The sequence below is a fragment of the Canis aureus genome, chromosome 21 (assembly GCF_053574225.1).
Source record: "Canis aureus isolate CA01 chromosome 21, VMU_Caureus_v.1.0, whole genome shotgun sequence".
Taxonomy (NCBI): Eukaryota; Metazoa; Chordata; class Mammalia; order Carnivora; family Canidae; genus Canis; species Canis aureus.
Genome location: NC_135631.1, coordinates 3,624,703 through 3,638,443, shown reverse-complemented (window position 1 = coordinate 3,638,443; position 13,741 = coordinate 3,624,703). Strand labels below are relative to the sequence as shown.

Sequence of the window (13,741 nt, the reverse complement as noted above, 5' to 3'; positions counted from 1 at the left end):
CTAGGTAATGGAGCCCTAATGGGACTGGGAGAAGGGAGGGACCTTTAGAAACTTAACCCATTCTGCTCTCCTTCCCACAGCTCTCTCTTCCCCTTTCGCTACTTCTTCAGAAAGAGCAGCCAGTGAGCTTTCCAGATGCAGCAGTGGGAGAGTGTCCTCTTGCAGTGACTCTTCCCATTCCATCCTGTGTATGACATTTCAGTCATGGGCAATGTTGGCCCCAAACTCCCAGAGTCCTCTTGCTGATTTGCCCTGTTCTTTGCCCCTTTACAATGGATTTTTTTTTTAATTTAAAACACTAAGAAAAGAATAGAACTTCCTAAAATGTTCTAGTCTGAGAATTGTACTGCTCTGAAGGCCAGTTTAGGTCTTTCATCTCCAGCACTTAGGATCTCAATGAAAATAAATTATTTATGAAGAATTATTGACTGAATTTCATGAAGTAGAGAGAAAGCAAACTCTTTCCTGAAGATACAGGGAAGCAATGCCTGAAACCTTCCTTGGATCTACCTGGTTATTGTTGGCAGGATGCTTTGGGAGAGTGGGATCTGTACTTGACCTCAAACCTTAGTCTTAGCCTCCCTGCCAGGGCTTAGGGAATGGGGTCTTATAATGGGGTCTTTCCTGAGCCCTGCTGACCCTCAAGATATCATCTATTCCCAATTCACCCAGTTTGGCCCCAAAGCACACTCTCAGTAGGTAAATGCTTTCCACTCACCTATCCCTCTGGCTTTTAACAGTAACTTAGTTTAGATTCTCATATTAACTGCAAGTCAGCCCAGGTTAGGGCCCCTAGGGAGAAGACCAGGGCACCTGAGCTCTGACTTCATGTAACCCAAGGGCTGACCTGGGACAGACAGGTTAGACTTCTGTTGTGTGGCCACAGAAGATCAAATAGGTGGGAATTTAGGGAAACTCAAATTAGCTCAGAACAAAGGAATCTGTTATAAATGTCCAGTATTAGAATGGGCCACCTTGTAAGATAGTCCTTGTCACTTCTAGTCTTTAAACAGAGCTGATGGTCTGTCACATGCTGGAAGGTTCCCATGATGAATGGCAGAATTGGGGCTGGGATGTTGAGGTCCTTGGAGTCCCCTTGTTTTGGTTGCCTTACCCTGAATAGGGAGATGTGGCTGCTGTAGACAGGCCCAGGTCCTGAGAGGAATTGGCTGAAGGGGAACTGGAGGAATAAGGACAAGTTGCGTTCATTGCCTTTGTCCTACTGTCCCGAACAAGGCCTGCTTTACAAAGCCACTGAAAGGTTCAACTCCAGAATCTAGAGATCTGCATGCCATTTTGACTCTGACTAGCTTACAGTGAAGCCTTGACAAAGTCACTTTCCTCTCTGGTTCTGATTTTCTCTTCTGAAAAATGAAGGGATAGGATTCAATGAGCTCTTAGGCACCTTCAAGCTATAGTGGTGTGTGTGGCCGGTTCTGCCTCTCTGAGCAAATCAGTGAGGCAGTGGCCCTGGTGTGTGTGTGTGGGTGTCTGTGTGTGTGTGTGTGTGTGTGTGTGTGTGTGTGTGTGTGTGGCAACTACCATAGACTTCTTTCTGATCTCTGGCCTGCCCTAGCCCATGCAGCTAGTACTGACAAGGGGAATCTTTTCCAACTTGCTACATTCTTGCCCCAAGTGTAATTTAGCACCATGTATGGAGAACAGATTTGGCCTGACATTAACTCTGTTACCTTTAGTAGCTTTCCTTCTCTAAGCCTTAGATGCTTTACCTGTAAAACCAGAGCCAGAGCTAGATGAAATAATGGGATTTGCTGGGGTTGACAGCTTCAGACAGTTCTAGGAGTCAGGTCCCTGTTATTCCAGGGACTAGGAGGAGCCCCACTCTGTGCCTGACCCCCAGGATGAGTCATCTGCCTAACAGTGAAAATGAAGCTCTGAAATGGACTTAGAACCCTCCATTCTCCCCAACTCCGCCACTAAGCTTATCTCAGGAGGCTCTTACTGGTGTCATTTCCCTTGTCTAAAAAAATATCCTCCCCACACTTTTCCTATATAGTGGATAAGGTTACAAGCAGGAATGAGTTTAGTAGCTTCAAGGTTGGGGTAGCAAGGCCCTGAACAGGGGAGTGTCTTGGCCCAAGGTCACACAGCAAAGAAGGGAAGAGCCCTGGTGGCCAAAACGCAGCCCAACTGGGGCAGTCTCTTTCCCCAGTCACACATATGCTACCCGCTGCACCAGCTCCTGGTTTTTTTTTCCACATCTCACTTCCCCCAACCCTGGACCTCAGGCAGCAGAAAGCAGAAGCCTCTCTCTGAGGACCACACCTCAGAGAAGAGCTGGATCTCCCAGGTGGGATTGCTCTGAGGCCTCTGGCAGGGAGGCAGGCCTGTAAGCTGATCTCCAAGAGGGCGTGGCTCCAGAATGCTGGCAAATAAAAATCCAGAGAGCCAGCACTGTCTGGAGACCAGCAGAAGACCTGAGGAACCCATTCAGCAAACCATTCAGTTCCTGGGCCTTGGAAGTGGTAAGCCCCCTGAGGAGGGAGAAGCTCTGGGAGGCCCTGGGGCCTGCAAATGGGGGAGATGGAGGTAGATGTTTGTGCTTCAGATAGTAGAAGAAATTCCAGGGAAGAATCACAGCAGTGGGCTGACAGCTGCTCACACTCACACCCATCATGAGAGATACACAGGCAAACACAACATGCACCCAAAGGCAGAGACAGGGAAAAGACATCCCCACTCACTGGCTTGCCTCACCCCAGTCAGAAAGACCAGCCTAGGGGCACCTGGGTGGCTCAGCGGTTGAGTGTCTGCTTTTGGCTTGGGTCGTGATCCCAAGGTCCTGGGATCGAGTCCTACATCCGGCTCCCTGCAGGGAGCCTCCTTCTCCCTCTGCCTGTGTCTCTGTCTCTGCCTCTCTGTGTCTCTCATAAATGAATAAATAAAATCTTAAAAAAAAAAAAAGAAAGAAAGATAAGCCTAACCCTGGCTCATTCACCTGGAGGCACACAGTAAGGAACTCCCCCTCCCACCTGCACACTTATCTAGAGATAGGTATCCACCCGCTGTTTCAGATACCCATGGCATCTCCCCAAACGCTGTTCCTCTGCCTGCTGGTCCTGGCGGTCACTGAAGGTTGGGGTCGGCAGGCGGCCATCCCAGGCTGCCACTTGCACCGTGAGTAACCCTGAGGGCAGACAGCTGGGTGGGAGCAGAGAGCTAATGGACAGGTCCAGAGGGGCAGGCAGCACCCTCAATGGACCCACACTGAGATTCCAGTGACAGAACTAGGTGAGGCTTCGCAGAGGCACTGTCTCCCACTTGCCTGTCTCCTTCTAGCCTTCAATGTGACAGTGCGAAGTGATCGCCAAGGCACCTGCCAGGGCTCGCATGTGGCACAGGCCTGCGTGGGCCACTGTGAGTCTAGTGCCTTCCCTTCCCGGTACTCTGTGCTGGTGGCCAGTGGATATCGACATAACATGACCTCCGTCTCTCAGTGCTGTACCATCAGTGGCCTGAAGAAGGTGAGAAGGCCCAGCCCAGCAGTGGCTCTTTGGCGGTGGGGAGACAGAAGAAATGGGAACCTAAGATGGCCCAAGGAAGGTGAGTGAAACACGGATACTTCTCTCCCACAGGTGAAGGTGCAGCTGCAGTGTGGGGGGGACCAGAAGGAGGAGCTGGAGATCTTCACAGCCAGGGCCTGCCAGTGTGACATGTGTCGCCTTTCGCGCTACTAGCTCATCCTTTCCCTTCCTCCTTTGCCTTGGTCAGAGGGTTTGAGTTGGAGTATATCTTGTATATCCCAAGCCTCATTCAGGACAATTCCAGCTTCCTTAAGATTCTGTGATTGTCGCCAGTTTCTGCCTCTCTCCTACCTCTGCCTGGCCTCCTAACCAGACTGTCATCACTTCACTCCCCTCTTTGTACCTACCCCTAAATAAAGCAAGCAGTTCTCAAGTTTCTCTCTTTATTAAGTCTACCCCCAGCCAGGGGAAGGGGGAAAGACCATGGTAACTGTGACACCCCCCCACCCCAGGACACGGGGAATCTCTTCTGCCTGTGCCCTCACCCCTCCCCCTGCCCAATAAATAAAAAGGGGACAAGGAAGTACAGGGTGAGGGAGAGGAGGGAAAGAGGATGCCCCAGGCCCAGGACAGTGTCTGTGTTGGGGGTGAGCTGGGGAGAATAAATAGACCATGGATCCCATGGTAGGGTGAGGAAGGACCTCATGCTGGCACGAGGCGGGGCAGGCAAAGGGCTGAGTCCCCTTGTTCTAGGCAGGAGCAGGGTGGGAACCTGCCTGCAGTCTGGAGCCCAGCTTTTCAGGGCAGGTACAGTACCCAGTGGCAGCTTCCTGGTCAAGCCTGCCCTGGTCAAGTCCTGCCACATAGGCCTGAGAGTTCTGTTGCCAGGACCACCATCTCCTCTCCTCCTCTCCCCACAGTGAAAGCTGCCCACAGTGGGCCAGACAGGGTGCCCTCCAAGCCCACTCTGGCAAGGCCAGGGGTAGGTGTGTGTCTCTCTGGGCCCCTGGGTAGGAGAGGGGATGGAGGGGCTGATAGCTCTGGATTTAGCTCCTCCCCTTCTAGGGGATCTCTAGCTCTGACCCCCACTGGTGGCCACCTGGGGTGTAAGCCGTTGGAGGGGTGTCTCTTTGGCCCCTTGGGTCCCCTGTAACCGGCGTAGCCGTAGCTCCTCCAGGCCTTGCCATAGTTCCTGACGCTCCCGGGCCTTCTGCTGCTCCCTGGGGAGAGAGAGTGAGGCAGTTCCCCTGCCCGGGCCCACCCACAGTCCAGCCTCCCTCACCACCACCCAAGTATAAACGGACTCTAGGGCAGACCTGGTGGCGCAGTGGTTTAGCGCCGCCTTCAGCCCGGGGCGTGATCTTGGAGACCTGGATCGAGTCCCACATCAGGCTCCCTGCATGGAGCCTGTTTCTCCCTCTGCCTGTGCCTCTCTCTCTCTCTCTTCTCTCTCTGTCTCTCTCTCTCTCTGTCTCTCATGAATAAATAAATAAAATCCTTTAAAAAATAAAATAAAATAAAATAATAAAATAAAATAATAAAATAAAATAAAATAAAATAAAATAAAATAAAATAAAATAAAATAAAATAAAATAAAACGGACTCTATGGGATCCTCCACTTAGGGAAGAGAGCACAGGGAAACTGTCCCCTGACCGCAGTCATGAAGCTGAAGGGGAGGAAGTTCCATACCTGTAAGAAGACTTGGGAGCATGACTGGAGGGTGCAGTGGGGAGCCAGGCATGGATGGCCCAGCAGGAACACAGGGAGAGACTAAACTTCTGATCACACAGGACATGGGCCATCCTCCTAGGCTCCTTCCAACCCCAAGGAGCCAGCTCCTCCCTGCCTTTTCCCCTCTCCCCCCATGCCCAGCCCAACACTCACTGCTGCTTTTCAAGCTTGTAGGAGGCTGTGAGCTCATCAAACAGCTTTCCATTCATCTCCATGAACGTCTTGAGCACATTGTAGATCAGAGACACGATGGTTCTTGGCAAGGTCCAGGGAAGGGTGAGGAAATGGGAACCACTTCAGTTTGGCGCTGCCTCCCTCCCTTGCACTCTGCCTACCCCTGTTCCCCAAAAACACATGCAGCTCTGAACACCACAGGCACTGCTCTCTCCCTGCTCCTTTCCCCTCCCTGATCCTCCCAGGTCTGAACTGCCTGGCCCTGGACCCAGCTTCTGTGGGTTAGGTCAAGGCCTAGGCACTCACTGATTCCAGTGCTCCTTAGAGACTTGGTAGAGGGTCCCAAACACAGCAGGCAGCACAGTGTGGCAGTTGTCCTCGATGAGGCTCAGGATATACTCATTGTTCCAGAAATACAGAGCCCGCTCTGCAACCTGAGGCAGCAAGATGGCAAAGGGAGTGCCTCGTAGGGGCTTCCCTGAATGTGCAAGGCCTGGTATCCACCCCCACCCCTAAACCCAGGGTGCCCTGCCCCCAATCCTCAGGGCTCATCTGACCCACCATAGGAGGCAATGTAGTGAAGAGAAAAGAGCTGGATTTGGAGTCCAATGCTCAGGATTGAATCCTAGTTCCACTACACACTGGACATATGACCTAGGGTGAGGCATTTTAACTTCCCAGCCTCAGTGTTCTCAGCTATAAAATGGGGCTAATAGTAGCTATCTCCCTAGGGCTATTGTAAGAATCAAACAAAGTGTTTAATAAATGTAAATGCCAGAGTCACCATGAGGAAGACCTGACTTCCACCACATTAAGGCCCATAAGAATGGGCAAAAGTCTGCACACATGTATAGGAATATAGCAATTACAGCCAGCCCGAGGAAGTGGAACCAAAGGCTGGGCACTGGAGGGGGACTAATGAAATCAAAAGCCACTAAGAAGAGGGGAGCAGAGATAACAGCTCCTCTGGAGCACATTTCAGTTTACCAAACAGGCTGGCACTACACTCATCACCACCTTGTGAAGAGGTCACTGTGGTCCACTTTACAGACAAGGAAGCTTCTATCAGATTGAAGTGGCAAAGTGATTGCCCAGGGCCCCTCAGCCCATGGGGAGCATGTCTGAGGCCTGACCCTAGGTCTCCTGATCTTAAATCCAGCATCTCCCCCATCAGACCCTGGTGGGTCCAGAGGAGAAACTGAAGGTGAAGAGAGCTGTGTTAGGTGGACTGGTCAGCCCTCCTAGTCCATACCCCAGCTCCCACCCTTCCTTCTTCCCACCCCATACCTGGAAATGGGGGCTGGAAACACAGCGGGCCACCTGCTTAAAGAGGGGCTCCTGGATCTTCACAAACTGGGAGGGCTCAATGACATCAAGAATCTCTTCCATCTCCCCCAGAAACATCACCTGGGGGTAGGGACACAGGAAACAGCTGTTCCCATTTCCCCCCCACACACATTTGACTCCTCTCCAGAAACGGAGCCCTCCTGACCCCCCGCCTCTGGAGGACATCAGAGCCTTTCCTCATACCTCTTTCTGGGTACAGGTTTTTGGCCAGTATTTGAGCAGTCCTCGGATCACCTGTGGGAGTTGAAGTAGAAAAGAGTCAGACCTGAAGGGGTGGGGCCTGCCTTTCCCCCCAGAGGTACTCACATGCTCTGTCAAGGTGGCATCCTTCTCCAGGAACTGCACCACACAGTATGCCAGCTGAGGTGGGGTGGGGGTAGGGGGAGAGGAAGACCAAGGTCAGGAGGGGACCATGACAGGACAGATGTTTGCTCACTTACTGTGTCTCCTCTCTCATTCACTGAACATTTACTGACTGACTACCTAGGATGTACCAGGCACATGCTCTGTGTGCAGGGACACAACCATGTTCTCCCAAGGGGAATATTCAGCAAACTAGACCTTGCAAATTTTACAGAAGTTTCCATAATTGAAATCTACATCACAATCTGTGGGAACATGGAAAGAGAAGAGTTTAATCTTGCCTAGGGCAGGTCAGGAGGGAAAAGGCTGGGAAGGCTTCACAAAGCTGATGTCCAAGATCAGCCTTAAAACATCATGGAAATTCTCTAATGTAGATGACGTATATGGAACAGAATTAGCAAAGAGAAAGAAGGTGAGGGAGGATCCTATGAATTCATGACTTAGTATGGCTTGGAGCAGAGTGTTGGACTGACTGAATGGATGCCCTAACTCTCTCAGGATCTCTTTGCTGTGGCAGGGCCAGGCCTAGGCCTTACCTGGGCATGAAAAACAGACAGTGACTTGACAGAGTGTAGGGGAATCAGGACCCGGACCAGGAACTGCTTGTGCTCAGTCTTCAGGGGCAGTGCAAAGCCATTGATGATGCTGAGAAGGGGACAGAAAAGAGGAGGAGGGCTCAGATGACTGGGCCTCAGTCTTTTCTCCCAGAATCCTGACGCTCCAGCAGAGGCCCAGAGACAGTCACCTTCCTAAGATCTCCAGCAGTTCAGCCACACCATTGAAGTGTTCGAATTCATAGATGAATCTGTGAGAGGAACAGGAGGATGTGGAAAGGCTCAGAACAATGATAGCAGGCCCAGGCTCCTCTCAGCCATCCTGCCTGCCACCCCACCCTGCACAGTAATCCAACTCTCTCCCCACCCAGAGTCTTAGCTCCCTTCCCAAGCCAGGCCCCACTGAGATCCACACCCTCCGCTGAATCACCCTCCTCAGCCTAGGCACTGGTGCTCAAACCTCTCTTCTATGAGGCATTCCAACCTCTTTCTCCCCTAGACCCTAACTCTCATTTTCTGGCCCCCATCCAGTCAGCAGACACCTAGCCCGCAACCTTTGTTCATGCCTCTCAACCAAAAGAATGACAAACATAGTATCTACTCTGCATCACGAACTTCCCAAAATTATCCTGAAAGATATGGCTTATTAGATCCATTATGCAGATGAAGAAATCGAGGCTCAGCAGTTCAATGACACCCGCCCCAAAGTTAATAAGCAGAGGATCTAATGGACTCTGAGATCCTGGAGGACAGGGATCATGTGTCACCTATTTTGTAGCTAACAAGCACAAGAGCTAATGTTTCGGAGTCCCAGCCTTGGTCAAGAAGCTATATACTGTATGCTTTGGAGGCACTGTCTCATTTCACCCTGATGACTGTCCCTGGGTGAATACAGCTATCATTCCCATTCTAGAGATGAGAGAAAATTTGCCCACATTCCCCTAAACATTTGAACCAAACTCAAAAAGGCCAGTGAGCTCCAAAGCCAATCTCAACTATAAGGCCATATGAGCCTCTATGCCCATGGGGCACTGCTGCTCAATACACACCTGCAGGAAGAATCCCTTTATTTGGGTTTTTACGGCCTGGCACATCAAGGGTCAGAAGATTCGATCCCAGGCCCCCAGGACTGACCTAGTTAGTCCCTGCAAACCAGTTCATCTCCCTCAGTCTCCTCATCTAGAAAATGGAAATAAATACCCTTCCCCTGCTGAGCTCATGGGAGCCTCTGGCTCCATCTTCTCCCCTCCAGCTCTCCCCTCCCTCCCCAGGCCTCAGCTGGGCAGGCAGCAGGCACCCACCGGAGAAAGATGTGGCTGCACTGTTTGCGGATGTAGGCCCGGAGCCCCAGGAACTTGCCATAGACCCGGTGCAGGATGGTCTTGAGGTACTCACGCTCCCGGGGGTCCTCACTATCAAATAGCTCCAGGAGCTAGGGGACCCAGGGTCAGGAGGTCAGGGGAGAGAGGCCAAGCCCAGGTCACTTCCATCCTAGCCCAACACCCCTCAGAGAGCTTGCCCCTGTCCCATGGCACCCCCCAGCCTGGGCTCCCCACTTCACCATCAGGACAAACTTTTGATCCACATATCTCTTGGCCACGGAGGGTTGGAAATCTGGACTTTCCAAGAAACGCAGGAAAAACTCATATACCAGCTGGGAGTGGGGACAGACAAAAAGGTGAGTTCAAGAACAGCCTCCTTCTTCCCCTTGCCCTACTGCCCTCCTCCTCCAGTCTAGAGACTCTCTCCCATCTCCTGAAATCCAGCTCCCTGCCTTCCCCAGGCCCCATACCTGCAGATGTGGCCAGGAAGGCTCAAGGTTGGGTTCATCCTCTTCAGGATCAAATTCAGGGTTCTCACTGGGTGGTAGGGTCCGGAAGATATTCACTGAGATCTGAAGAGCAGGAGCAGGGCTCGTTTAGGAAGAGTCCTCAAAGGCAGAAGCCAGGAGGTCCCTTATCCAAAGTTCTAATGAGCCTCAGCACCTGCCCCAGCAAGCAATTCACTCGTCAACAATCACTACCTGAACACATGGAAGCCCTGGGCTGGGGGCTGGGGACCCAGGAGTTAACAGGATACATCTTGCCCTCTACTGGGCACAGTCCAGTAGGGAAGACAAGATGTTAAGTGGTAAGGTCTATCGACATTCTAGTCAGCAAAAAGGAGAGTTCTAGCTTGAGCACAGAGAAACTTCATGGAAGAGGCAGCACCTGAGCCAGACCATTGAACTAAGGGATGTGGGGTAGTGCACGCCAGGCCTTGGGAGAGCATAAAACAAAGTGCAGGGTGGGACAGGCCCAGCAGGCACAGAGGTGCCTACTTGGGCCAGATGCAGTGGGGCTGGGGGCAGGAGGAAGAAAGATGCAGGCCTTGAGGCTAAGCCAAAGAGTGTGGGGTTAGTCTTCACGGAAGAAGGGAGCCCTGAGCAGGTCAGTGGGGTTCCATGTCCCCCAATCCTCCCCCAGAGGTCAGGGGCCAGGTGCTTACCATGCGAATGATGTCTGGGTAGACAGGCTCAATGAGGACTCCCCGAGTGCTCCCCACACACTCCACCAGCTCATTGAGTGCTGCCCGCTTCACCTCCTTCCCCTTCAGGTCAGCCACACAGTCCAAAAAGTCAAACATCACCCCACATTGGGCCAGCTTCCGGCTCAACAGCTCATGCAGCTCAGAGGCTGGCACATCTGGGGAGAGGGAAGGGGGCTGAGCCTGTGCCCCGGTGCCAGAGCTCTGGGCATGGGCGTACCCTCCAAATCCATAGAGCAGCCTCCCCTGCCCCCAGGCCCATTGCCCTTGTGTCATCCCCCACTCTCTGCAGAGACCAAATCCTCCATTCCTGCAGGGTAAAGGAGCTGCATCTCTTCTTCCTAACCCAGGCTCAGAGAGCATGATGGCCTGATTGAAAGCAAGGTAAGAGACCCCAGATGCCCGGGCTTTCCACAGGTGCCTGAAACAGCCGTGCCTCCCTCTCAGAGCTGGCACGCTATTCTAAGAGCCAGAAATGGGAAGGAGGTTGGGGGCTGAGGATCTCTTGGGTGCTCTTTGACTCAGCTGGTCGGGGGCCCTGTGGCCCAGAGATGGGGAGACTACATAGCGATCCACAGGGAGCCATGCTGAGTACCTGCTCCAGGACCCAGGCAGTGGCCTCCTGGAACCCAGGCTGTGAGCCCCACCCTTGGCCCTAGTCTGCCCCCCAGGGTGGCGCCACTTCCACATGCCCCACCTCCAAGGATGACAGGCCAGTCAGGCCATGCGTCAGCAGAGAGGGCTGGAGGGCTGGGGGGTGGGGGTCATCTCCAGTGCCGGAGTCCCTCATCTGGAAGGGGCCATCTAAACCTTCTAAATGCAACTGCCAGCTGCTGGTCACCACTCACTGCAGCTTTGCTTGCCTTCCCTGGGACACAGGTACCCTGGTAGCCAGCAGCAGGGCTCACCTTTGAGCAGGGGCAGTGGAGTGAGCTCTTGCTGGTTGCTCTGATAGCGGAACTGAGAGGAGCTATGGGAGCGCCGGGGCCGGGCTCTGCGAAGGGAACGGCGGGAGAAGCCATCCACCTTGTCGGGTGGGGGCACAGGCGATAGCCCTGGGGAAGAAGGGCTGGTGGGGGTGCTTGCTGGGGGCAGTTTTGTCTCCATGGTGGCCAGGTGGTGGGTCAAGCCTTCAGAGCCCCAGGGGTTCCCTCTGGGCCTGGAGGATGCCAAATGAGGTGAGGCTGACTAACTTGGGCCCATCCTGGAGGGGGGGGTGCACACAACCACAGTCCGGCCCCCCCCCCAGGGCCTTTGGCAACTGCCCAGGCCTGGGGGGCAGGCAGAGTAGAGAGGAGGATGGCTCAGGTCTCAGGTCCTTCCTGGGGGTCCCGAAGAGTCCAGTTAGGGTTCTCACCCTGGACCTTTTGAAAATGAAGTCAGGGCAGAGAGACCAGCAAAAGAAACAGAGAGAGCCTATCAGTTCTTCCAGGAGAGACTGTGTAGGGCTGCTCAAGTCTAAGTGCTTAAGTCTTCTTTTTCCTCCTACCCGCACCCAGACCCTAAATACAGGCACAGCCCCTTCCCACAGAAGCATGTTCCACCCTTCTCCCAGACTGAAAAGCCCCAGGTTCCAAAACAATCCCTCTTGGAATGGGGCCTATTCCCCAAACCAGCCCCTACCTAGAACGGGGAACCTCGTCCTCATCCCTGGCCCCTAACAGAACGGCCCCCTTCGGCTCCGCTAATCCAAGCTACCAGCGACTTCCCCAAGAATGGGGGGCTCTATCTCCAAGCACCCCTCCCTCCTAAAACCTAGCAACCTCCCCCCACCTCAGCTCCTCCTTCTTGGCTCCCCAAATCTCATCTGCCTCCCGGTGCGGGGGGGACACTCACTTCTCAGAAGCCCCGACTTCCGTCCCCAACCACCGGGGGCTGCGGGTGGGGAAGGGGCGGCTGCCGTTCAGGGCTCTTTCGCAGCGGCTCCGCTCCGGGCGCTGGCGCTGGCGCTGGGTGGCGGCGCTCCTGGGTTCTCTCTCGGCTCCGCGGGCCCCGGAGCATGCCCCCAGGTCAGCCCCAGGTCGGGGTGCGGGTGTCCGGGGCGCCCTAGGCTGCCCGGGCAGCGTGCGGACCTCTCCTCAAGTCGTGGGGCCAGACCGAGCGCGGCGCTGCGCCGCGGGAGCTCCGGCTCTGTGCGCACCGGCACCCGCCGCCCAGCAGCTCAGGATGACATCAAGTCACCTCCCCCCGCCCCCCCCCCCCCCGGCCCGCACCTCCCCGAGGGCTGGGGGGGCGGAGGCGCTGCGTCAGGAAGTTCCTGGGGCCGCTGGGAGATGTAGTCCCTTCGCCGCTTAAAGGGGGCTGTCAAACCAAAGAGGTAACCCCTGCAGGGGCCTGGGGTCAAAGCTTAAGCAGAGTGGGATGGGGTCCACTGGGGCTAGGCCCCCGCGTTCTAGAAGAGAGACTGCTTGGAAGAGAGGACTCAGGACCCTGCACCAGGAAGATGGGGGTGATGCCAGGACCCTGGCAGGAAAGAAGCTCAATCCTATACCAGGCCAAAGATGTGGTCGGCTTCATCTGTGCCCCAGACATCCCACCCGCAGGGGAATCCCACCCTTACCCCAGAACTGTGGACACTTCAGAACCCATTTGGATACTGGCACGGAATTAGTTAATAGTCTGCAGTGAGCCGGCGCCTGCTGGGAGAGGTGTGGTGCACCCAAGACTGCTGGGAAATGCAGTCCGCCCTCAGGCCTGCAGTCCCCCTCCCATCCTTCGCGGTCTATGGTGACATCATGGTCTGGGGTTTAAAGAGCCAGCCTTGGAATGGCAAAGCATCAGAGCAGGAGGTGCTCCCTGGTGGCGCTGCCATTCCACCCCAGGCAAGCTGGCCTCTCTGGACCTCCTTTAGCCCCTCTGGGCCCTCAGATGTGATAGTGGGGTCTCTTGTTCAAAACCTTACTGCAGGGTATCCAAGGTACAGGTGGAATTCCAGGAGTTTGGCATTCTGGACAAAAAGTTCCTGGCCTCCAGTCGTGGGTCTCCTTTATGGGACCCGAGACCTCAACAACGGTTATTTCTCTTAACTCCATCCCCCACACTACACTGTGAAATCTCCACCCAGGACATAGAGGTCAGGGAGGGGTCTAGGGCCATTTTCAGAATCTTCTCACTCTGCCTTACACCTTCGTGACCACTCAGCTATCTTCCCTGCTACAGAGGGAACCTGGGTGCCTCAGTGATGCCCACCTACTGTAGCAACAGAAAGCGAAGACCATAATTTAGCCAGGCTGGTGTACAGGGCTATACGATTAAAGAGCTGGCCAGCAGCCTCCCTGCTCAGAAATCTTCAACATGCCTTGTCCACCTGACCCTTGATGTCCTCATCTGTCAAAGGAAAACCCATAATTTTCTCCTTGCCTACATCCCAGGCTCAGAAGGTGAAGCCCATCCTGCATCCCTGCAGAAAAAGCTGGGAGAAAGCAGGCCCACAGAGCCTTCTACACCCAAGGTGAGGACCCCCAGGCCCAGAGAAGAGAAGTGCTTTGCCCACAGTCACAAAGCTGGGGCCATAGGCCTTCCAGCCTAAGTTAGGAGGGCACCAGCTCCCACCTCTACC

General features: G+C 54.1%; 3 protein-coding genes across 6 annotated transcripts in view; 2 read left to right on the top strand and 1 right to left on the bottom strand.

Moving 5' to 3' along the window:
• MAJIN (membrane anchored junction protein) overlaps positions 1–421 on the top strand; it is a 29,832-nt gene extending 29,411 nt beyond the window's left edge. For all 4 annotated transcript variants that reach the window (XM_077862316.1, XM_077862314.1, XM_077862315.1 and 1 more), the window contains one exon: positions 81–421. In XM_077862316.1, the coding sequence (XP_077718442.1) occupies positions 81–126 (46 nt within the window). In that variant the 3' untranslated portion in view covers positions 127–421. The remainder of the gene's footprint in view (positions 1–80) is intronic.
• A 145-nt stretch (positions 422–566) lies between these two features.
• On the top strand, positions 567–3,918 carry GPHA2 (glycoprotein hormone subunit alpha 2). Its single transcript, XM_077862317.1, has 4 exons — positions 567–2,486; positions 3,036–3,138; positions 3,301–3,485; positions 3,597–3,918. The coding sequence occupies exons 2-4, from the start codon at positions 3,042–3,044 to the stop codon at positions 3,696–3,698; spliced, it is 384 nt and encodes a 127-aa protein (XP_077718443.1). The 5' UTR covers positions 567–2,486; positions 3,036–3,041; the 3' UTR covers positions 3,699–3,918.
• On the bottom strand, positions 3,912–12,361 carry PPP2R5B (protein phosphatase 2 regulatory subunit B'beta). Its single transcript, XM_077862312.1, has 14 exons — positions 12,019–12,361; positions 11,091–11,546; positions 10,144–10,340; positions 9,449–9,550; positions 9,218–9,310; positions 8,958–9,088; positions 7,848–7,907; positions 7,639–7,747; positions 7,046–7,099; positions 6,923–6,973; positions 6,680–6,799; positions 5,699–5,826; positions 5,372–5,473; positions 3,912–4,705 (listed from the first exon to the last, which is right to left on the bottom strand). The coding sequence occupies exons 2-14, from the start codon at positions 11,287–11,289 to the stop codon at positions 4,558–4,560; spliced, it is 1,494 nt and encodes a 497-aa protein (XP_077718438.1). The 5' UTR covers positions 11,290–11,546; positions 12,019–12,361; the 3' UTR covers positions 3,912–4,557.
• Positions 12,362–13,741: the final 1,380 nt, after the last annotated feature.

Excerpts from the sequence above, each read along its gene's own strand:
- GPHA2 (XM_077862317.1), top strand. The coding sequence starts at position 3,042 with ATGGCATCTCCCCAAACGCTGTTCCTCTGCCTGCTGGTCCTGGCGGTC. Across the intron at positions 3,139-3,300 it reads CCCAGGCTGCCACTTGCACC|CCTTCAATGTGACAGTGCGA; the intron begins GTGAGTAACCCT and ends GTCTCCTTCTAG. Across the intron at positions 3,486-3,596 it reads CCATCAGTGGCCTGAAGAAG|GTGAAGGTGCAGCTGCAGTG; the intron begins GTGAGAAGGCCC and ends TCTCTCCCACAG.
- PPP2R5B (XM_077862312.1), bottom strand. The coding sequence starts at position 11,289 with ATGGAGACAAAACTGCCCCCAGCAAGCACCCCCACCAGCCCTTCTTCC. Across the intron at positions 7,908-8,957 it reads TGCAGCCACATCTTTCTCCG|ATTCATCTATGAATTCGAAC; the intron begins GTGGGTGCCTGC and ends TTCCTCTCACAG. Across the intron at positions 7,748-7,847 it reads CTGCTGGAGATCTTAGGAAG|CATCATCAATGGCTTTGCAC; the intron begins GTGACTGTCTCT and ends TCCCCTTCTCAG.